Source organism: Oncorhynchus nerka, linkage group LG20 (genome assembly GCF_034236695.1).
Source record: "Oncorhynchus nerka isolate Pitt River linkage group LG20, Oner_Uvic_2.0, whole genome shotgun sequence".
NCBI lineage: Eukaryota > Metazoa > Chordata > Actinopteri > Salmoniformes > Salmonidae > Oncorhynchus > Oncorhynchus nerka.
This window is the reverse complement of record NC_088415.1, coordinates 56,314,673-56,339,305: the sequence shown is the minus strand read 5'-3', so window position 1 is coordinate 56,339,305 and position 24,633 is coordinate 56,314,673. Positions and strand designations below refer to the sequence as shown.

General features: G+C 44.4%; 1 protein-coding gene across 4 annotated transcripts in view; it reads left to right on the top strand.

The window, feature by feature from the left end:
* The window catches only part of LOC115102837 (rho GTPase-activating protein 12-like), a 137,950-nt gene that overhangs the window by 103,477 nt on the left and 9,840 nt on the right, over positions 1-24,633 (top strand). The window contains exons 3-10 of one of the 4 annotated variants that reach the window (XM_029623188.2): positions 12,573-12,716; positions 12,986-13,120; positions 16,276-16,485; positions 16,671-16,751; positions 17,712-17,846; positions 19,034-19,114; positions 19,808-19,869; positions 20,249-20,330. In XM_029623188.2, the coding sequence (XP_029479048.1) occupies positions 12,573-12,716; positions 12,986-13,120; positions 16,276-16,485; positions 16,671-16,751; positions 17,712-17,846; positions 19,034-19,114; positions 19,808-19,869; positions 20,249-20,330 (930 nt within the window). The remainder of the gene's footprint in view (positions 1-12,572; positions 12,717-12,985; positions 13,121-16,275; positions 16,486-16,670; positions 16,752-17,711; positions 17,847-19,033; positions 19,115-19,807; positions 19,870-20,248; positions 20,331-24,633) is intronic. The other 3 variants (XM_029623192.2, XM_029623191.2, XM_029623193.2) reach the window with 3 other exon arrangements.

Below are 24,633 nucleotides of genomic sequence, written 5' to 3'. Positions count from 1 at the left end.
GCACTCGCGTAACAGGTGTTCAACCTGCCACGCAGTTTCCTCCATAGAATGCAATGTCATCGGCCATAATCAGCGTCCGATTACCGATTGTTATGAAAACTTGAAATCGGCCCTAAATAATCGGCCATGCCGATTGGTCGACGTCTAGTATATGCTCCTGAAAACCAATGAGGAAATGGGAGAGGCCGGACTTGCAGTGCGTTGAGCGTCACAAATAGAACCAAGTTCTATTTTAGCGCCTGGCCACGCAGACGCTCACGAACAGTGTGGGTGCAATGATTGAATAACATGCATGTTAAATTTGTTTTGCAACACTCGCGCATGCTGTGGTTAGCATGTTAGAGGTTTAGCTGTTAGCTGTTCTCCTGCAGCACAGAATGTCACTGGTTCTGCTTGGAAGACTAAAGGCGTCAGCATGCTTCAGTTCGGCTGGCGCCTTGCCGAACTCGGCTAGCCAAACCGAATGAGTGTGCTCGCATACTCCCTTGGAAGACTTTTGCTTGAAAAACGAGAAAAGGCGGCAATAGTACCGTTTGTCCATTTTGAGACGCCATACACTTGGCTCCAGAAACTAATGTTGTGTGCCCGAACAGCCGAAAAACGCTTACCGAAAAATAACTAGGGTTGCAAAATTCCAAGGATTTCCAGGAGAATACCAGATTTCCTGCTTTGTCTTTCATGAAGAAAAGACTTGTATTGAATCTGTGTTCATCGAGATGATTAAAGGTACAGGTAACTGCCAAGATAAAGGAAACACCAACATAAAGTTTCTTAATAGGGCGTTGGGCCACCACGAGCCACCAGAACTGTGTGGAAGCACATGCTTTCAAAATACTTTGTATACCCAATTTACTTGGCCGTTACCTGTATATACATAGATTTGTCTTGGCTCCTTCAAGTTGTTGATGGTTGGCTCTGTCCTGAAGCAACAAGTTATCCTCGAACACTGCTGAGCCACTATGACCCACTGGACTGTAATGGTGTGTGACCAGTCCCCAGCCCAACACTGAAACAAACCTCAAACAGTAGCTGGAGGGATCCCCTCATGTGGTGCAGTCTGAGAAGACCTTTAGTCAGTGGCTGCTGAGATACACACACACACACACACACACACACATACACACACACACACAGAGAGAGACCCCCTGGCGTTCAGACATTGCCCTGAGGGGAGACACACCGACATTGATCAGTAGGCAGCAGCTGCAGCAGCTGTGCTCCCAGATGCAGTCACACTCTGCTCAGTGTGTGTGTGTGTGAGATATAGAGGGACATTCACTGGAGGGACTGAAAGCCCGCCACAATGCACTGGGCATAAAGAATGCTGTACACACAACTGTCCTTCTTTCCAGTAGTGGACACACACACCAGCTATGGCTGCAATAGGGTTAATGTTGCCTTGCTGTTGCCTCTGGAGCTACTGTAGCTATCTCCTCAGCTGGTCGCTATGCTAGGTCGCTATGGTGGTGGTTCACCTGCTGGGGTGACCAGATACTGTTCGCTACAGCCTAAGAACACTATACACATTTAGCTGAATGTTTGGCCGACTGGTTTTGGCTTGTCTAAAAGAATGTCCTTTCTTCTCCCTTGACCAATTTGTATCAATAGTGGACTGGAGACAGGAACCATCCAGAACATAGATTGTACAAGTGGAGTTGGCTGGAGAAGGGGGCTCTGTTTGCTCTCTGCCTTATTTAGCAGAGAGAGGAGGGTTGTGTCCCAAATGGCACCCTACTGTATTCCCTATGCAGTGCACTAGTTTTGGGCAGAGCCATATAGGCAATGGTCAACAGGAGTGCACTTTATAGGGAATAGGGTACCAATTGGGACGCAGTTGATTTAATGGTTCCCATAAACCACAGTGTTTTCTGATTCTACAGTGACAGACCGTCTATCCATCATGCGAGTCTAATACCCCTGGTCGTAATGACTCACCTTATAATGCAAAATATCAGGCTACTGTTTTAGCTTGCATATAATCATCAGTGTGTGCTAACTTCTAGCATCTATATATCCCTGCGTTATGCATGCATGCATGTTATATGCTGCTTATCATATGCATGAGTGGTGTTGTGTAGAATCAGGTCTATGATGCTAATGGTAATGCTGCTGAGGTGAGCCCTGAGTAGCCTACAGTGTCCAAACGGGAGAGGTTATGTTGGGTGAGATGAGGAGAGGTGGAGTTACAGTAGGTTAGGTAGAGGACAAGATGAGGTAGTGTTACAGTAGGTTAGGTAGAGGACGAGGAGAGGTAAGATGAGGAGGAGTTACAGTAGGTTAGGTAGAGGACGAGGAGGTAGTGTTACAGTAGGTTAGGTAGAGGACGAGGAGAGGTCAGATGAGGTGGAGTTACAGTAGGTTAGGTAGAGGACAAGATGAGGTAGTGTTACAGTAGGTTAGGTAGAGGACGAGGAGAGGTAAGATGAGGAGGAGTTACAGTAGGTTAGGTAGAGGACGAGATGAGGTAGTGTTACAGTAGGTTAGGTAGAGGACGATATGAAGTAGTGTTACAGTAGGTTAGATAGAGGATGAGGAGAGGTCAGATGAGGTGGAGTTACAGTAGGTTAGGTAGAGGACGATATGAAGTAGTGTTACAGTAGGTTAGATAGAGGATGAGGAGAGGTCAGATGAGGTGGAGTTACAGTAGGTTAGGTAGAGGACGAGATGAGGTAGTGTTACAGTAGGTTAGGTAGACGACGAGATGAAGTAGTGTTACAGTAGGTTAGGTAGAGGACGAGATGAGGTGGAGTTACAGTAGGTTAGGTAGAGGACGAGATGAGGTAGTGTTTCAGTAGGTTAGGTAGAGGACGAGGAGAGGTAAGATGAGGTGGAGTTACAGTAGGTAGAGGACGAGATGAGTTGGTGTTACAGTAGGTAGAGGACGAGGAGAGGTGGTGTTACAGTAGGTTAGGTAGAGGACGAGGAGAGGTAGTGTTACAGTAGGTAGAGGACGAGGAGAGGTGGTGTTACAGTAGGTAGGGGACGAGGAGAGGTGGTGTTACAGTAGGTAGGGGACGAGGAGAGGTGGTGTTACAGTAGGTAGGGGACGAGGAGAGGTGGTGTTACAGTAGGTAGGGGACGAGGAGAGGTGGTGTTACAGTAGGTAGGGGATGAGGAGAGATGGTATTACAGTAGGTTAGGTAGAGGACGAGGAGAGGTGGTGTTACAGTAGGTAGGGGATGAGGAGAGGTGGTGTACAGTAGGTAGAGGATGAGGAGAGGTGGTGTTGCAGTAGGTAGGGGATGAGGAGAGGTGGTGTTAAAGTAGGTAGGGGATGAGGAGAGGTGGTGTTACAGTAGGTAGGGGACGAGGAGAGGTGGTGTTACAGTAGGTAGGGGACGAGGAGAGGTGGTGTTACAGTAGGTAGAGGATGAGGTGGTGTTACAGTAGGTAGAGGACGAGACGAGGTGGTGTTACAGTAGGTAGAGGACGAGGAGAGGTGGTGTTACAGTAGGTTAGGTAGAGGACGAGATGAGGTGGTGTTACAGTAGGTAGAGGACAAGATTAGGTGGTGTTACAGTAGGTAGAGGACGAGATGAGGTGGTGTTACAGTAGGTAGAGGACGAGATGAGGTGGTGTTACAGTAGGTAGGGGACGAGATGAAGTGGTGTTACAGTAGGTAGGGGATGAGGAGAGGTAAGATGAGGAGAGGTGGTGTTGCAGTAGGTAGGGGACGAGGAGAGGTGGTGTTACAGTAGGTAGAGGACGAGATGAGGTGGTGTTACAGTAGGTAGGGGATGAGGAGAGGTAAGATGAGAAGAGGTGGTGTTACAGTAGGTAGGGGACGAGGAGAGGTGGTGTTACAGTAGGTAGAGGACGAGATGAGGCGGTGTTACAGTAGGTAGGGGATGAGGAGAGGTGGTGTTACAGTAGGTAGGGGACGATGAGAGGTGGTGTTACAGTAGTTAGGGGACGAGGAGAGGTAGTGTTACAGTAGGTAGTGGACGAGGCGAGGCGAGGTGGTGTTACAGTAGGTAAGATGAGGAGAGGTGGTGTTACAGTAGGTAGGGGACGAGGAGAGGTGGTGTTACAGTAGGTAGGGGACGAGGAGAGGTGGTGTTACAGTAGGTAGGGGACGAGGAGAGGTGGTGTTACAGTAGGTAGCGGACAAGGAGAGGTGGTGTTAGTACAGTACCTGGGTTACTCTTTTTGCCTGTTCAATCAAATCCAGCTCTCTGTGTGAATGAGGAAGAAGTAAAGGGGACAGGATATGTGTGTGTGTACATATGTGTACTTACCTTGCTTTTGTTTGCATGCTTATGTGTGATTTAGGTAAACCTGTAACACTTATGTATGTTAGTTTGTGCACTCTCACTGATATGCAGTAGAGCAGGTTGCTGTGCAGCATTGGGGTTGTAGTACTGAAACTCCTGACTTACACAATTTTTCTAGTCCTAGACATGATGTCCCAGATGTGCTCAATTGGATTCAGGTCTGGGGAACGGGCGGGCCAGTCCATAGCATCAATGCCTTCCTCTTGCAGGAACTGCTGACACACTCCAGCCACATGAGGTCTAGCATTGTCTTGCATTAGGAGGAACCCAGGGCCAACCGCACCAGCATATGGTCTCACAAGGGGTCTGAGGATCTCATCTCGGTACCTAATGGCAGCCAGGCTACCTCTGGCGAGCACATGGAGGGCTATGCGGCCCCCCAAAGAAATGCCACCCCACACCATGACTGACCCACCGCCAAACCGGTCATGCTGGAGGATGTTGCAGGCAGCAGAAAGTTCTCCACGGCGTCTCCAGACTCTGTCACGTCTGTCACATATGCTCAGTGTGAACCTGTTTCATCTGTGAAGAGCACAGGGCGCCAGTGGTGAATTTGCCAATCTTGGTGTTCTCTGGCAAATGCCAAACGTCCTGGACAGTGTTGGGCTGTAAGCACAACCCCCACCTGTGGACGTCGGGCCCTCATGCCACCCTCATGGAGTCTGTTTCTAACCGTTTGAGCAGACACATGCACATTTGTGGCCTGCTGGAGGTCATTTTGCAGGGCTCTGGCAGTGCTCCTCCTGCTCCTCCTTGCACAAAGGCGGAGGTAGCGGTCCTGCTGCTGGGTTGTTGCCCTCCTACGGCCTCCTCCACGTCTCCTGATGTACTGGCCTGTCTCCTGGTAGCACCTCCATGCTCTGGACACTACGCTGACAGACACAGCAAACCTTCTTGCCACAGCTGGCATTGATGTTCCATCCTGGATGAGCTGCATTACCTGAGCCACTTGTGTGGGTTGTAGACTCCGTCTCATGCTACCACTAGAGTGAAAGCACCGCCAGCATTCAAAAGTGACCAAAACAACAGCCAGGAAGCATAGGAACTGAGAAGTGGTCTGTGGTCCCCACCTGCAGAACCACTCCTTTATTGGGGGTGTCTTGCTAATTGCCTATAATTTCCACCTGTTGTCTATTCCATTTGCACAACAGCATGAAATGTATTGTCAATCAGTGTTGCTTCCTAAGTGGACAGTTTGATTTCACAGAAGTGTGATTGACTTGGAGTGTTGTTTAAGTGTTCCCTTTATTTTTTTGAGCAGTGTATGTGTATATATATATGTATAGACTAGATAAATATGAAGTCTGGCAGCCAAGCTGGCCAGGGCAGTCTAATATTAAGCTAATATATTCACTGTCACTGTTGGACCAATCTCCTCCTCCTCTCTCTCTCTCTCTCTCTCTCTCTCCCCATGTCTCTGTCCCTCTGTCTCTTTCTTTTTCTTCCTCCCTCTCTCCCTGAGTGTGTGACTGTGGTTGGGTTAGCTGCAGCCAGAGGGTGAGAGTGGCCCACTCAGTATGCAGCAACAGCCCCGCTGGCAGAAAAGAGAGTGAGAGAGCTGGAGAAGGAGGGAAATATAGAGTGGGAGGGAGAGCGAGAGAAACAGAAGTAGAGAAACTGAGAGAAAGGCTGGCACAGAGACACACACACGGAGGGTGAGAGAAAGACCCCTGCAGGTCTCCTATCTGGAATTTGCTGCATCAGCCCCCAGCAGCCCTCAGCCTAGGCTGGAATTTGGAATTTGGAATGTGCTCATTGTTTATCCTGTCTGCTCCTAAATCACAGTGATAGTGAGAGATGCTGCATAATTGACTGCACTGCGGACAGTGCTGTGGCGTGCTGCAAGGGTACAGTCATTCATTCTTTGAAATGACTTTGTGTGTGTTCGCTCTGGGATTTCAGTAGCTCTATCACTGTACAGCAGATAAACTGAAGCTACAGAGGTGTGGAATTACAGTATAATTGTCTGATCATTTCATTTCATTGAACACGTCTGTTCCGCAAGGGAGCACTATTGAGTCACCCAATGGCTGCATCTCAAATGGCACCATATTCCCAATAAAATCCAATGCTTTTGACCAAAGCTCTTTGGGCCCCGGTCAAAAAGTAGTTCCGTATTCTAGGGAATAGGGTGCCATTTAGGAAACCATTTTATGTCACCTGGTCCAGTGGTCCCATTGTGTACTTCAGGGTTGAGACTGAGAGAGTATTGATCCAGAGCCCAGTCTGTCCAGTCAGTCTCCATGCTCCCAGATGTCCATCTGTCCAGTCAGTCTCCATGCTCCCAGATGTCCATCTGTCCAGTCAGTCTCCATGCTCCCAGATGTCCATCTGTCCAGTCAGTCTCCATGCTCCCAGATGTCCATCTGTCCAGTCAGTCTCCATGCTCCCAGATGTCCATCTGTCCAGTCAGTCTCCATGCTCCCAGATGTCCATCTGTCCAGTCAGTCTCCATGCTCCCAGATGTCCATCTGTCCACCAGCTGGTGGGCTCCATACAATACAACTGATGACATGGAGTAAAAACAGAAATGAACCTATGTGTGTCCCAAATGTCATCCTATTCCCTATATAGTGCACTACTTTTAACCAGGGCTCTATGGACCAGTCTACAACTACTGTACCCAACTGCAAACTCTGGTAACTGTTTGTTCAAACACCTTGACCCTTAAGAACACATCCTGGATCAGTCATATGAGTGTGTTCCATAGGTGGGATATCAGGGTAATGTGAAAGTGTAGACTAGTTGATCTGACGGTTTCAAAACATAACTGACGACATAACATTGACGATTTTAAAAACATAACTGTCACCTCAGAAGAAGGGCGGGGGAGGCTTAGTTGGGAGTATCCTAACCACCATTATTCCCTACAGTGAAATTACACACACAAACATTGCAGATGAATGATGATATTCTGTCTGGCTGAGAGAGAGGAGTGTTCCTGTGGTTTTGTGGCTGATCAAATGAGGATTCTATTTAACTGATGCTTAATGGCAGAGTCAGACAGGACCTCCCCTTAGAGATCACACACACACACACACACACACTGGATGGTTGGACAGAGGGCAGCGTGGCTTCCTGAGGGGTCAATTAGGACCAGAGAGCTATGAGAGCCTTTACACTCGTACCCATATACGGGTTGAAAATGACATATTTAGGCACTGATAAAAGACTACATTTGAACCTAGTGGCTGTACAGTAACGTGCTAGACATGACGTCAGACCTCAGGCTCTGTGCAACACAGTGCTGTATGGGTTTTGTTGACAGCCGTTCTGAACTTGAGCTCCCTTCCCTCCCGTTTGTTGAGTGAGTGAGGAAAATGCAAATGTATTTTGAAAGTTTAGACATTGAGGATTATAATAAATACTGCCAAACACTCTTGAGTCCAAATGTGTATTTCACATTTCCATGTAATAAAACTCATGTCATATACAATGTTGATGATCACTATGTTTGATGTACAGTTACAAGAAGACATGGTGTCATAGCCTGGGTTAGCCTAACACTGTAATATCGTATGTGATTGAATAGCTAGTCATGTTGCTCACCTGACCCAGATTTAGATTTATAATCGACCATTTGTGTTAACAACAGTTATTGTGTGATGGTGTTGATGCAGGGTTGTGTTAACAACAGTTATTGTGTGATGGTGTTGATGCAGGGTTGTGTTAACAACAGTTATTGTGTGATGGTGTTGATGCAGGGTTGTGTTAACAACAGTTATTGTGTGATGGTGTTGATGCAGGGTTGTGTTAACAACAGTTATGCAGGGTTGTGTTAACAACAGTTATTGTGTGATGGTGTTGATGCAGGGTTGATTATTGTGTGATGGTGTTGATGCAGGGTTGTGTTAACAACAGTTATTGTGTGATGGTGTTGATGCAGGGTTGTGTTAACAACAGTTATTGTGTGATGGTGTTGATGCAGGGTTGTGTTAACAACAGTTATTGTGTGATGGTGTTGATGCAGGGTTGTGTTAACAACAGTTATTGTGTGATGGTGTTGATGCAGGGTTGTGTTAACAACAGTTATTGTGTGATGGTGTTGATGCAGGGTTGTGTTAACAACAGTTATTGTGATGGTGTTGATGTGTTGATGTTATTGGGTTGTTGATGCAGGGTTGTGTTAACAACAGTTATTGTGTGATGGTGTTGATGCAGGGTTGTGTTAACAACAGTTATTGTGTGATGGTGTTGATGCAGGGTTGTTTATTGTGTGATGGTGTTGATGCAGGGTTGTGTTAACAACAGTTATTGTTGGTGTTGATGCAGGGTTGTGTTAACAGTTATTGTGTGATGGTGTTGATGCATGTGTTGATGCAGGGTTGTGTTAACAACAGTTATTGTGTGATGGTGTTGATGCAGGGTTGTGTTAACAACAGTTATTGTGTGATGGTGTTGATGCAGGGTTGTGTTAACAACAGTTATTGTGTGATGGTGTTGATGTGGGTTGTTGTTATGCAGGGTTGTGTTAACAACAGTTATTGTGTGATGGTGTTGATGCAGGGTTGTGTTAACAACAGTTATTGTGTGATGGTGTTGATGCAGGGTTGTGTTAACAACAGTTATTGTGTGATGGTGTTGATGCAGGGTGTTGATGCAGGGTTGTGTTAACAACAGTTATTGTGATGGTGTTGATGCAGTGTGTTAACAACAGTTATTGTGTGATGGTGTTGATGCAGGGTTGTGTTAACAACAGTTATTGTGTGATGGTGTTGATGCAGGGTTGTGTTAACAACAGTTATTGTGTGATGGTGTTGATGCAGGGTTGTGTTAACAACAGTTATTGTGTGATGGTGTTGATGCAGGGTTGTGTTAACAACAGTTATTGTGATGGTGTTGATGGGGTGTTGATGTGTGATGGTGTTGATGCAGGGTTGTGTTAACAACAGTTATTGTGTGATGGTGTTGATGCAGGGTTGTGTTAACAAGGGTTGTGTTAACAACAGTTATTGTGTGATGGTGTTGATGCAGGGTTGTTTAACAACATTGTGTGTGTATGGTGATTGTTGATGCAGGGTTGTGTTAACAACAGTTATTGTGTGATGGTGTTGATGCAGGGTTGTGTTAACAACAGTTATTGTGTGATGGTGTTGATGCAGGGTTGTGTTAAGATTGTGTGATGGTGTTGATGCAGGGTTGTGTTAACAAGTTATTGTGTGATGGTGTTGATGCAGGGTTGTTTAACAACAGTTATTGTGTGATGGGTTGTGTTAACAACAGTTATTGTGTGATGGTGTTGATGCAGGGTTGTGTTAACAACAGTTATTGTGTGATGGTGTTGATGCAGGGTTGTGTTAACAACAGTTGTGTGATGGTGTTGATGCAGGGTGTTAACAACAGTTATTGTGTGATGGTGTTGATGCAGGGTTGTGTTAACAACAGTTATTGTGTGATGGTGTTGATGCAGTTGTTGATGTGTGATGGTGTTGATGCAGGGTTGTGTTAACAACAGTTATTGTGTGATGGTGTTGATGCAGGGTTGTGTTAACAACAGTTATTGTGTGATGATGCAGTGTTGATGCAGGGTTGTGTTAACAACAGTTATGGTGTGATGGTGTTGATCCAGGGTTGTGTTAACAGCAGGGTTGTGTTAACAACAGTTATTGTGTGATGGTGTTGATGCAGGGTTGTGTTAACAACAGTTATTGTGTGATGGTGTTGATGCAGGGTTGTGTTAACAACAGTTGATGGTGTGATGGTGTTGATTGTGTGATGGTGTTGATGCAGGGTTGTGTTAACAACAGTTATTGGTGTGATGGTGTTGATGCAGGGTTGTGTTAACAACAGTTATTGTGTGATGGTGTTGATGCAGGGTTGTGTTAACAACAGTTATTGTGTGATGGTGTTGATGCAGGGTTGTGTTAACAACAGTTATTGTGTGATGGTGTTGATGCAGGGTTGTGTTAACAACAGTTATTGTGTGATGGTGTTGATGCAGGGTTGTGTTAACAACAGTTATTGTGTGATGGTGTTGATGCAGGGTTGTGTTAACAACAGTTATTGTGTGATGTGCTAGGAGAGTTAAGAAAAACCAACACTTTATAGTTGAAGAATCTTCTTTGAGTCATTAAAGTGCATTGAAATGACATTGAAATGTGCACACTATGGAGAGGTGTGTGGCCACTTGGAGACACCAGTTAGTCCTCTCACTCAGACCCTTGTAATGACATTGAAATGTGCACACTATGGAGAGGTGTGTGGCCACTTGGAGACACCAGTTAGTCCTCTCACTCAGACCCTTGTAATGACATTGAAATGTGCACACTATGGAGAGGTGTGTGGCCACTTGGACACACCAGTTAGTCCTCTCACTCAGACCCTTGTAATGACATTGAAATGTGCACACTATGGAGAGGTGTGTGGCCACTTGGACACACCAGTTAGTCCTCTCACTCAGACCCTTGTGAGACATAACACAGTTTTACTTCTGTATTTACTGCAGTTGCAGAGGGCCTTCCTTCTAAATGATTTATGTAACCAACTAAACCAAGTCAACGCCAACGGTTGTAGGTCAATGTACAAAATACATTTTAGTGTTTCCTTTCCTTTCTCGGCTGATTTCTTCCCTCTTTTCCCTTCCTTCCGGCCTTTTCCCTTTCAGTTGACTATTATTTACTTTATCATGGTTTTAGTGGTTGGATAATAAATACTGGTCAGCCGAGTGTTTACCTGTAGGCCTATTCCCTTTCGGTTGACTATTATTTACTTTATCATGGTTTTAGTGGTTGGATAATAAATACTGGTCAGCCGAGTGTTTACCTGTAGGCCTATTCCCTTTCGGTTGACTATTATTTACTTTATCATGGTTTTAGTGGTTGGATAATAAATACTGGTCAGCCGAGTGTTTACCTGTACTTTGAAGATGCTGGAGGAAACGGGTACAAAAGTGTCTATATCCACAGTAAAACGAGTCCTATATCGACATAACCTGAAAGGCCGCTCAGCAAGGAAGAAGTCACTGCTCCAAAACCGCCATAAAAAAGACGGACTATGGTTTGCAAATGCACATGGGGACAAAGATCGTACTTTTTGGAGAAATGTCCTCTGGTCTGATGAAACAAAAATAGATGGAATCATGAGGTAGGAAAGTTATGTGGATATATTAAAGCAACATCTCAAGACATTAGTCAGGAAGTGAAAACTTGGTCGCAAATGGGTTTTCCAAATGGACAATGACCCCAAGCATACTTCCGAAGTTGTGGAAAAATGGCTTAAGGACAATAAAGTCAAGGTATTGGAGTGGCCATCACAAAGCCCTGACCTCAATCCTATAGAGAATGTGTGGGCAGAACTGAAAAGGCTTGTGCGAGCAAGGAGGCCTACAAACCTGACTCAGTTACACCAGCTCTGTCAGGAGGGATGGGTCAAAATTCAACCAACTTATTGTGGGAAGCTTGTGGAAGGCTACCTGAAATGTTTGACTCAAGTTAAACAGTTTTAAAGGCAATGTTACCAAATGCTAATTGAGTGTATGTAATCTTCTGACCCACTGGGAATGTGATGAAATAAATAAAAGCTGAAATAAATAATTCTCTCCTAATTATTCTGACATTTCACATTCTTAAAATATAGTGGTGATCCTAACTGACCTAAGACAGGGAATTATTACTAGGATTAAATGTCAGGAATTGTGAAAAACTGATTTTAAATGTATTTGGCTAAGGTGTATGTAAACTTCCGACTTCAACTATATATGGTCAATGAGGGGCGTTTCTCAATGCAAATTGTCAAGGTCAAACACCAATACTAAGGCTAAGAACGTATATATCAATGGTCATCTCCTACCGACTTGGTATATATCAATGGTCATCTCCTACCGACTTGGTATATATCAATGGTCATCTCCTACCGACTTGGTATATATCAATGGTCATCTCCTACCGACTTGGTATATATCAATGGTCATCTCCTACCGACTTGGTATATATCAATGGTCATCTCCTACCGACTTGGTATATATCAATGGTCATCTCCTACCGACTGGCTTATAATGCACGTTGGATTGTTTGATAAATCACTTTTTCTATGCCTGCGAACATTCAAAATTCCATTAAGTAGGATTTTAGAATAGTTTCTACGCAATATTGATAAATGAGGCCCCTGGCCCTTTCTATAAAGGACCCGATCTCAACATAACGAAGGTCAGCTGAATGCAAAAGGGGAACTTTCCTTCACTTGCTATCGCCGGACTCTACTGTTGGTTTGCGGAAGCTCGTTCTTTCACTCCCTCATCTCTCCTCCACTGTCTCTATGAAACAAGCCATTCAACAACACCTCTCTTTCCCTCTGCTCCAGACTGTCTCTCCATCGGGTCAGGGTGGTCGACCGGAGTCTCCTGTCTACTCTAACCTTCAGGAGCTGAAGATCTCTCGGTCGAGCCGACCTCCCAACCCCTCCAGCTCCCCACTGCATGTCCTGGGAGACTGGGAGACACACAAGGTCTGTACTGTCACTGTGTTGTGTATTGTAACTTTACGTATCATATAAGAATGCCGTCCAAATGGTTCCCTATTTAGTGCACTTCTTTTCACCATTGCCCAGCTATATAAGGAATAGGGTGCCATTTGGAATACAAGCCTATATCATGTTGCCTGGTCTACGTTTCTTTGTCACTTAACTTTTTTTTAACCACCAGACAAATGTCCATTTCTTTATGAAATAATATTTTAATGGACAATTCAAGATTTTAAATTCAATTAAATTCCAAGGACCAGAACGGCAGACACTACTACTTCAACCGCGCCACCCAGGAGCGGACATGGAAGCCCCCCCGAGCCAAGGACGCTAGCAGTGGTAGCAGCAGCCGGGGGGAGACTCACGGCAAAGGTACTGGGGAGGCAGAGGTACGTAGATACTGGGACATATACTGTATATTGGAAACACACACACATACTTACTCAAACACACATTCAGGCACAGACACAAGCAAATGCAAACGCATGCATGAACACTAATGGAGTATGTGCTTGTACTCTCATAAGCCCATCCAAACACATTTGACAGAAAGAATCACTGCTGCATTCTGGCAGTATCACAGTTATCTTTTGGAGTGGTTTGTAGAACACCACACTGCCATCTTGTGGCCAGAAGCACTCAGTGTTCCTTAAACTGTGACTCTTGTGGGTTATGTCACTGCAGTATTTTAATTTTCATGTCTAACTCTCGACACCTGGTCACAATGTTTAGAGCAGGGCTCAGTGAAATACTGTATGGGATCTCTGGCTCTCTGTGATTTTCAGACCTGTGTTCAAATACTGTTTGAAATCATCAACAAAAAAAATGTACATGTGCTTGATTGAGTTTGCCTGGCTAGAGTCGAAGTTTCAAATCAATCAAATCAAATCAAATTGTATTTGTCACATACACATGGTTAGCAGATGTTAATGCGAGTGTAGCGAAATGCTTGTGCTTCTAGTTCCGACAATGCAGTAATAACCAACAAGTAATCTAACTAACAATTCCAAAACTACTGTCTTATACACACAAGTATAAGGGGATAAAGAATATGTACATAAAGATATATGAATGAGTGATGGTACAGAGCGGCATAGGCAAGATGCAGTAGATGGTATCGAGTACAGTATATACATATGAGATGAGTATGTAAACAAAGTGGCATAGTTAAAGTGGCTAGTGATACATGTATTACATAAGGATGCAGTCGAGTACAGTATATACGTATGCATATGAGATGAATAATGTAGGGTAAGTAACATTATATAAGGTAGCATTGTTTAAAGTGGCTAGTGATATATTTACATCATTTCCCATCAATTCCCATTATTAAAGTGGCTGGAGTTGAGTCAGTGTCGGTGTCAGTGTGTTGGCAGCAGCCACTCAATGGTAGTGGTGGCTGTTTAACAGTCTGATGGCCTTGAGATAGAAGCTGTTTTTCAGTCTCTCGGTCCCAGCTTTGATGCACCTGTACTGACCTCGCCTTCTGGATGATAGCGGGGTGAACAGGCAGTGGCTCGGGTGGTTGATGTCCTTGATGATCTTTATGGCCTTCCTGTAACATCGGGTGGTGTAGGTGTCCTGGAGGGCAGGTAGTTTGCCACCGGTGATGCGTTGTGCAGACCTCACTACCCTCTGGAGAGCCTTACGGTTTGATTTGATTTGATTTGTCTGTGCGCAGAAATATAATCATCATGACAAAATCTTCTATCAAAATCTGTCTGTTTCAGCTAGAGATATTGGCACAGTGACAAATGTTTTGTTGTTTTATCTCTTTACTCCAGCACTTTGGAGTTGAAATAATAGAATGACTATGAGGTTAAAGTACAGACGGTATTTTCTTTCATATCGTCCTCCATCGGGTTCCATAAGTAGAGCGAGAGTCCTCCATCGCGTTCCACAAGTAGAGAGAGAGTCCTCCATCGGGTTCCACAAGTAGAGAGAGAGTCCTCCATCGGGTTCCATAAGTAGAGCGAGAGTCCTCCATCGGGTTCCACAAGTAGAGAGAGAGTCCTCCATCGGGTTCCACAAGTAGAGAGCGAGTCCTCCATCGGGTTCCACAAGTAGAGAGAGAGTCCTCCATCGGGTTCCATAAGTAGAGAGAGAGAGTCCTCCATCGGGTTCCACAAGTAGAAAGAGAGTCCTCCATCGGGTTCCATAAGTAGAGAGAGAGAGTCCTCCATCGGGTTCCATAAGTAGAGAGAGAGTCCTCCATCGGGTTCCATAAGTAGAGAGAGAGAGTCCTCCATCGGGTTCCATAAGTAGAGAGAGAGTCCTCCATCGGGTTCCATAAGTAGAGAGAGAGAGTCCTCCATCGGGTTCCATAAGTAGAGAGAGAGTCCTCCATCGGGTTCCATAAGTAGAGAGAGAGAGTCCTCCATCGGGTTCCATAAGTAGAGAGAGAGAGTCCTCCATCGGGTTCCATAAGTAGAGAGAGAGAGTCCTCCATCGGGTTCCATAAGTAGAGAGAGAGTCCTCCATCGGGTTCCATAAGTAGAGAGAGAGAGTCCTCCAATCTCTCTCGTATAGTAACGGCCAGCTCTTTCTGTTGAGAGCGGATGGACAAATTCTGGCTTCTGGAGCACAATAGACATGCTAGATATTTATTGTCACACAATGAATGTCCCACATCTTAATATGATGATTAGTATTGAAACGTTTTAGGAAATAAGTCTGTTAATTCATAGTAATTTGCAAAAGAAAGCCACGAAAAGACCCCCGCGTTTCAATGCATGCCACCGGAACCGTGGCAGCAGGTAGCCTAGTGGTTGGAGTGTTGGGCCAACTACCGAAAGGTTGCTGGATCGAATCCCAGAGCTTACAAGGTACAAATCTATCGTTCTGCCCCTGAACAGGCAGTTAACACACTGTTCCTAGGCCGTCATTGTAAATAATCATTTGTTCTTAACTGACTTGTCTAGTTAAATAAAGGTTCAATTATAAAAAATAAAACAAATAAAAACTGAAAGTTATTCAAAGCGTTTCTATGGGCTAATGGCAGTGAGGCCCAATTCAATGTTTCGTCAAATACTTTTTTTATATATATTTTTTATACCTACAGTGGTCCTAAAATTCAAAAACAAATAGCTAAATGATCCTTGGTATGACCCTCTAAAAACAATTCCATATTTTAGCTTAGTAAAAACCCAGCCTCAGGCAGACTCTAGAGGGTTTTAATGGACCTATAGAATAGTCCCACAACTGTAAACCCCTCTCATCTGGCACTCCAGGCAGGCTAGAGCAAATGCTTAAAGTATTTGAAAGATTTCAAAGGATTGGTGCTATGCTGTGAGTGACTGCAGTGTTCTTGGCTGTACATTGTGGGTGACTGTGACCTCTATACTGTAGCTCTGACTGTGGTTAATCGTGATTGGTGCTTTCTATTCTCTATGCATAGATAACGCAATGGTGATTGGTCCTTCTCTCTCTCTTTTTTTCTCTTTCTCTCCCTCCCTTTCTCTTTATTTCTTTCTCTCTCCTTCTCTCTGCCTCTTTCTCTCTGCCTCCCCCTCTCTCTCCCTCTTCCGTTTCCCCCTAATCATAGACAACTCTGCCTCTCTCTTTCTCCCCATCCTTCCTTCCTCTCCTCTCGCTCGCCATTGGTCGCTACCAGCCTCTGTCGTTGGAGGACAACTGCCACAGCACGTATTCTAGCCAATCAGACAGCCAGTATGGCTCCCCGCCTCGAGGTTGGTCAGAAGAGCTGGATGAGCATGGACACACTCTGTATGTTAGTGACTATACTAATGAGAAGGTACTGGGGACTCGCTCTGTGTCTGTCTTCACTGTCATGGCCTCTGAGTTCTTCTCTATATTACACTTAGACCGGACCACTGCACCACACTAGGTGCTTTTTTAGTGTGTCAGTGATGCTCATCTAGTCGTGTGTGTGTGTGTGTGTGTGTGTGTGTGTGTGTGTGTGTGTGTGTGTCCGTCCAGTGGATAAAGCATGTTGATGAACAGGGCCGACCCTACTACTACAGTGCTGACGGCTCAAGATCTGAATGGAAGCTGCCCAAGGTATGGCCCAGGACAAGTACACTACCTCCAGTTTACCCTGCGTTCATAACCAAGTGGGAAAAATCTACTTGAATGCACCTCCAACTGGCAATTACTAGTGGGGAACTCGTCTGTCATCCCTGAGCTCCGACATCTCCCACATGGTGACCTCTGACGTCACTTACCAAGGAAATTATCTCCATAACAGCGTTTTCTGTAGTTAAATGCAACAGCATATGTTTTTTAAACACTGTCATTTGTTTACAGACATGGTAGCTGTACTTTTATGGTTGACGCAGCTTGTTGGCCATTTCATGGTATCCAATTGGTAGTTACAGTCTTGTCCCATCGCTCCAACTCCCGTACGGACTCAGGAGAGACGAAGGTCACGCATCCTCCGAAACACGACCCTGCCAAGCGACACTGCTTCTTAACACACTGCTTGCTTAACCCGGAAACCAGCCGCTCCAATGTGTTGGAGGAAACACCGTACAACTGGCGACCGTGTCAGCGTGCATGCACCCTGCCCACCACGAGTTGCTAGAGTGCGATGGGACAAGGACATCCCGGCCGGCCAAACCCTCCCCTAACCCGTATGATACTGGGCCAATTGTGCGTGACCTCATGGGTCTCCCGGTCGCGGCCGGCTGCGTCATAGCCTGGGATCCAGTCTGCGTTTCTCAATGAGTTCAAAGCACATGAATGCATCCAACTGGACTTCACAACTGGTAATTTCCACCTTCCCAGTTGGTTATGAACACAGCATTAGTTTAATAGTTTGGACTGGTTGCTTGTCCCCAAACATAGTTATGCTTATTTGTTTCATATAGGTTTGTCTTTCTCGTTGAAAGTGTTAATGTTTATTAGTACCTCTGTATGATGTTTGTCTCTCTCTCTCTCTCTCTCTCTCTCTCTCTCTTTCTCTTTCTTTCTCTTTCTCTTTCTCTCTTTCTCTTTCTCTCTCTGTGTGTCTGCCTGCAGTACAACCACTCCCTTCCTCCCCTGCCGGGCGGAGGAGACACCCCTAAGAGCCGCAGTCTGGACAGGAAGCATGTAGAGCCCATCGTCCTGACCAAGTGGAGACACAGCACCTACGCACTGGACACCAACGACAAGGTGAGATGCCCCCCAAAAATTAAAGTTTCATTATAGGTCACATTTCTAGTCTCTGGGGTATCTTGTCTAGTGAGTTTGTTTATTATGTGAATGTAAGGTCTTGAGTCCCAAAATGGCACCAGGGCCCTGGTCAAAAGTACAATTTATTTAACTTTTATTTAGCTAGGCAAGTCAGTTAAGAACAAATTCTTATTTACAATGACGGCCTAGGAACAGTGGGTTAACTGCCTTGTTCAGGGGCAGAACGACAGATTTCTTCCTTGTCCTTCTGGGCCAGTAACCTTTCGGTTACTGGCCCAACGCTCTAACCACTAGGCTACCTGCCTCCCCGATAGGGTGCCATTTGGAACACGAACACGATCATGATGTGAATGTGAGGGGGTAGTTGTAGACTCATGATTCTGCTCTGCGTTTCCGTACAGGCTTTGGCCGCCCCCACCATTACAGACAGACAAAAGTCAGTGCCCCTACACCCTCCAATCCCAGCAGCCAATCACCTCGCTTGATAATCACAGAGAGCGAGAATGATCACTATCCTTCATCTAATCAAATTATGCCTTCATCCAATCAGGCCTATCACGTTCCGAGCTTGCTGCCACCCCTGAGTGCACTTCCTCCTGTTAATTATTATTCCTATTGATCTGAAAAACGATATGACATTTAATGATGACCCATTGATCACTTCTATAATAATATATCATATCTATAATCACTTCTATAATCTACAATGATATATCTAGTATCCATGTAAGCATGTAAGCATGGCGATATCAACCTTTCCTTTCCCTCAGTTAGTTTGATTTGAGGTTCAATCTAAATATATTAATTGCATGGTTTAATTATGTTATTTTGAAAGAATATTTGACAACGTTCAACAACTCTATCTGTCCTTAACTGTCCATGTAACCATGTGTTGGTTTACTTCTGCGGCTGTTGCAGAAAGCAGGATCATTCAAAAAAGCAGTCAGATACTGGAGATCTCGTTATTTCCTGGTTCATTTTCAAATATAATCTTGAATACAGGTATGTGTTGTTAGTTGTCAACTTCATTATACCATGCTAATTTCAAGCCAGGTATTTCAGAATATTTCGGACAGTTAGCTGGCTAACTTATTGATCGTGCTTTCTGCAACATCCCTCTGAAGTACTCAGTAGTTCTTAGACTGTGTTGTCATTCTCATCACTAGGATGCGGCGTTGGGCCCCAAGGTCCCCGGCTCTCCTGACTCTGACTCCTCAGACCCCTCGTCCCTCAAGCCCCCCACCTCTGTTAGTAACCCCCCCCCCCTCTCTCTCTCTCTCTCTCTCTCTCCTCTTCTGACTCTGACTCCTCAGACCCCTCGTCCCTCAAGCCCCCCACCTCTGTTAGTAACCCCCTCTCTCTCTCTCTCTCTCTCCTCTTCTGACTCTGACTCCTCAGACCCCTCGTCCCTCAAGCCCCCCACCTCTGTTAGTATCCCCCTCTCTCTCTCTCCTCTCCTGAAGTGTGGCCTTCCCTTTGTGCTCCTCTGTCTTCTATTCTACTGTGTGGTCGACTGATGTCAATTTTCATAGAAAATGGTAGAAAATCTGTAGAAACTCTGGTCACTTGTTGTGCCTGAATTGTTACTGGTGACTCTGTAAATATTCTACCTGTATTGTAACCGACTAGTGGTGGTGACTGTAACACAGTATCACAGACTAGACTGTGGGGAAACTATTAAGTGTTGTCCTGCTGTGGTTTCACTGCATGATTTCAGTCATACTAAAGTTCCTACTTTCTCGTCTACTCTTTCCTTCAGTCTCTCTGGTTTGGGCTGCTTTTTGTATGTCTGTGTGCCTTTTGGTCAGAAGTAGTGGACTACATAGGAAATAGGGTGTAATTTGTGACAGAGAATGTGTATTGCGTTTTTTCCCCCCTGTCAGTCGTGTCTGGCCCTGTCTACATGTGATGATGATGTGTGCCTCTCTGTTTCTCTGCAGCCTTCAGAGAAGTGTGGTGTTCTTAATGTGACCAAGATCACTGAGCACGGCAAGAAGGTACGGTGAGTAGTACTGTTTTAGGAAAGAGGAGCAGGAATATCCGACAGACATGGATAAGCTGCTGGTCAAAGCAACACAACATGGAGTGTTTGGTTGAGTTGAAATAAGATGTATCGATGATGTTTTTGCCCCAAAGCAAAAAATAGATTTTGTGTCCGAAATAGCGGCTTGAGCCAATCGTCTTTCAATGGGAGTCATCCGTTGATGGAGGACGGACAACTGGCATGATTGTCTGTTGAAAAAATACAAACGTTGACTTAAGTTGGAACTTTTGACAGACAAAAACTGACACTGATAAATTCAGATGTTTTCTTTATTACGTCTCTGTGTGGCCTCAGCCTGAGTGTGTGTGTGTGTGTGTGTGTGTGTGTTTTTTTACAGGAAAAATTGGACGTCGTCCTGGACAGTCCTTCGGGGCTCCTTGCTACTATTCACTAAAAGCCAGGGGGGCGGGACCAGCTGGGTGAGTAGTGTCAATCTGCTACTGTACTCTACACTCGAGTGTTCAAACCATTAGAAATAGAGTAGAACAGGAATAGATCCTCTTACATGGCAATTTACCCCATCCGTCTCTACAGCAAAACATATAACTTTTTTTTTTGTTGTATTTTTTTATTTAACCTTTATTAAACTAGGCAAGTCATTTAAGAATACATTCTGATTTACACTGACTGCCTACCCCAGCAAAACCCTAACCTGGACGACGCTCGGCCAATTGTACCTTGGTGGCTCCTCCTTCGCTGAGCTGCTACTCTCGCTGCTAGGCAACTGGAGGCTCTCCTCGGTGGTCAAGCCCCACCCTGTCTGGTCTAAAGTAGTGTACTACTGTATATAGGCCGAAAAGAGAAATGCTTAAAAGAACATTTCGATTTAGTGTAATAAAGAAATTGAATAATTTTATCGGAGCAAACCAGAAACTTTTCAATATATAAATTCAAACCATACTTTAGAACCATTTAAATATAATGAATTGGATGGTTGTGCAGGACTATGGTAGATGAAGTAATCAATCTATCTTTTCAAACTGCTAGAGTATTTATCTGGTCAATATGTCAGAGTATTACTGTATGTCTGTTGTTTTAAACAGTGTGTTATAAACTCAGCAAAAAACGAAACGCCCCTTTTTCAGGACCCTGTCTTTCAGAGATAATTTGTAAAAATCCAAATAACTTCATAGATCTTCATTGTTAAGGGTTTAAACACTGTTTCCCAGGCTTGTTCAATGAACCATAAACAATTAGTGAACATGCACCTGTGGAACGGTCGTTAAGACACTAACAGCTTACAGACGGTAGGCAATTAAGGTCACAGTTATGAAAACTTAGGACACTAAAGAGGCCTTTCTACTGTCTCTGAAAAACACCAAAAGAAAGATGCCCAGGGTCCCTGCTCATCTGCGTGATCGTGCCTTAGGCATGCTGCAAGGAGGCATGAGGACTGCAGATGTGGCCAGGGCAATAAATTGCAATGTCTGTACTGTGAGACGCCTAAGGCTGCGCTACAGGGAGACGGACAGCTGATCGTGCTCGCAGTGGCAGACGTGTAACAAGACCTGCACAGGATCGGTACATCCAAACATCTCATTCCTTGGACAAAAACGTTTTTGTCTCACCAGAGGTAATGGTCGGATCCGTGTTTATTGTCCAAGGAATGAGCGTTACACCGATGCCTGTACTCTGGAGCGGGATCGATGTGGTGGTGTCCGTCATGGTCTGGGGCGGTGTGTCACTGTCATCGGACTGAGCTTGTTGTCATTGCAGGCAATCTCAAAGCTGTGCGTTACAGGGAAGACATACTCCTCCCTCATGTGGAACCCTTCCTGCAGGCTCATCCCGACATGATCCTCCAGCAAGACAATGCCACTAGCCTTAAGGCTTGTTCTGTGCATGATTTCCTGCAAGACAGGAATGTCAGTGTTCTGGCATGGCCAGCGAAGAGCCCGGATCTCAATCCCATTGAGCACGTCTGTGACCTGTTGGATCGGAGGGTGAGGGCTAGGGCCATTCCCCCCAGAAATGTCCGGGAACTTGCAGGTGCCTTGGTGGAAGAGTGGGGTAACATCTCACAGCAAGAACTGGCAAATCTGGTGCAGTCCATGAGGAGAAGATGCACTGCAGTACTTAATGCAGCTGGTGGCCACACCAGATACTGAATGTTACTTTTGATTTTGACCCCTACTTTGTTCAGGGACACATTATTCCATTTCTGTTAGTCACATGTCTGTGGAACTTCTTCAGTTTGTCTGTTGTTGAATCTTAAGTTTGCTGAAAATAAACGCAGTTGACAGTGAGACGTTTCTTTTTTTGCTGTGTTTATGTGAAAATGTGATCTGTATTATAAATTGTATTTTAATGTTTAAGGACTCTTGGAAGATTAGTCCAAATGAGGACTTAGAGGTCATAATATAATATATATATATATATATATATATTAGTGAAAAGTTTGGACACACAACTCATTCCAGGGTTTTTCTTTATTTGTACTATTTTCTATATTGTTGGAACAATAGTGAAGACATGAAAATAATTATATTTTGATTCGTTTACCACTTCTTTGGTTGCTACATGATTCCATATGTGTTATTTCATAGTTGTTATGTCCTCACTATTATTCTACAATGTAGAAAGTAGTCAAATTAAAGAAGAACCCTTGAATGAGTAGGTGTGTCCAAACTTTTGACTGGTACTGTACATAAATGTACAGTTGAAGTCGGAAGTTTACATACAGCTTAGCCAACTACATTTAAACTCCGTTTTTCACAATTCCTGGCATTTAATCCTAGTCAAAATTCCCTGTCTAGGTCAGTTAGGATCACCACTTTATTTTAAGAATGTGAAATGTCAGAATAATAGTAGTGAGTGATTCATTTCAGCTTTTATTTATTTCATCACATTCCCAGTGGGTCAGAAGTTTACATACACTCAATTAGTATTTGGTAGCATTGCCTTTAAATTGTTTAACTTGGGTCAAACGTTTTGGGTAGCCTTCCACAAGCTTCCCACTATAAATACATTTTGGCTCATTCCTCCTGCCAGAGCTGGTGTAACTGAGTCAGGTTTGTAAGCCTCCTTGCTCGCAAACGCTTTTTCAGTTCTGCCCACAAATGTTTTATAGGATTGAGGTCAGGGCTTTGTGATGGCCACTCCAATACTTTTACTTTGTTGTCCTTAACACATTTTGCCACAACTTTGGAAGTATGCTTGGGGTCATTGTCCATTTGGAAGACCCATTTGCGACCAAGCTTTAACTTCCTGACTGATGTCTTGAGATGTTGCTTCAATATATCTACGTAATTTTTGATCCTCATGATGATGATGATAATGATGATTATTTTGTGAAGTGCACCAGTCCCTCCTGCAGCAAAGTACCCCCACAACATGATGCTGCCACCCCCATGCTTCACAGTTGGGATGGTGTTCTTCGGTTTGCAAGCCTCCCCTTTTTTCCTCCAAACATAACGATGGTCATTATGGCCAAACAGTTCTATTTTTGTTTCATCAGACCAGAGGACCAAAAAGTACGATCTTTGTCCCTATGTGCAGTTGCAAACTGTAGTCTGGCTTTTCTTTGGCGGTTTTGGAGCAGTGGTTTCTTCCTTGCTGAGTGGCCTTTCAGGTTATGTCGATATAGGACTTATTTTACTGTGGATATAGATACTTTTGTACCTGTTTCCTCCAGAATCTTCACAGCATCTTCACTTCCTTTGCTGCTGTTCTGGGATTGATTTGCACTTTTAACACCAAAGTACGTTCATCTGTAGGAGACAGAATGCGTCTCCTTCCTGAGCGGTATGACGGCTGCGTGGTCCCATGGTGTTTATATTTGCATACTATTGTTTGTACAGATGAACGTGGTACCTTCAGGCGTTTGGAAATTGCTCCCAAGGTTGAACTAGACTTGTGGAGGTCTCAAATGTTTTTCTGAGGTCTTGGCTGATTTCTTCTGATTTTCCCATGATGTCAAGCAAAGACTCACTGAGTTTGAAGGTAGGCCTTGAAATACATTCACAGGTACACCTCCAATTGACTCAAATTATGTCAATTAGCCTATCAGAAGCTTCTAAAGCCATGACATCCTTTTCTGGAATTTTCTAAACTGTTTAAAGGCACAGTCAGCATAGTGTATGTAAATGTCTGACCCACTGGAATTGTGATACAGTGAGTTAAAAGTTAAATAATCTGTCTGTTAACAATTGTTGGAAAAATTAATTGTGTCATGCACAAAGTAGATGTCCTAACCGACTTGCCAAAACTGTAGTTTGTTAACAAGACATTTGAGGAGTGGTTGAAAAACTAGTTTTAATGACTGTGTGTATATATATAAAATCTCAATGATGCACCTGTTGTTTAGTAATAGATGACAAACTCTAACTTAGACACAACATTACCTCAGTAATATCTCACCAAAAACACTGGATTGACAGTGGGATTGACAAGCTCCATTGACACCACATTGTGGTGTCGTGTGTTTCTTCACCGTATTTACAAAAGTATGTGGACACCCTTTCAAATTAGTCGATTCGGCTGTTTCCGCCACACCCGTTGCTGACAGTTGTATAACATTTTGCAACACAGCCATGCCATCTCCATAGACAACCATTGGCAGTAAAATGGCCTAACAGAAGAGCCCCGTGACTTTCAACGTTGCACGTTGTGTCATAGGATGCCCCCTTTCCAACAAGTCAGTTCATAAAATGTCTGCCCTGCTAGAGCTGCCCTGGTCAACTGTAATTATTTGTCCTCTGCAACGCTCACTACCGAGTTCCA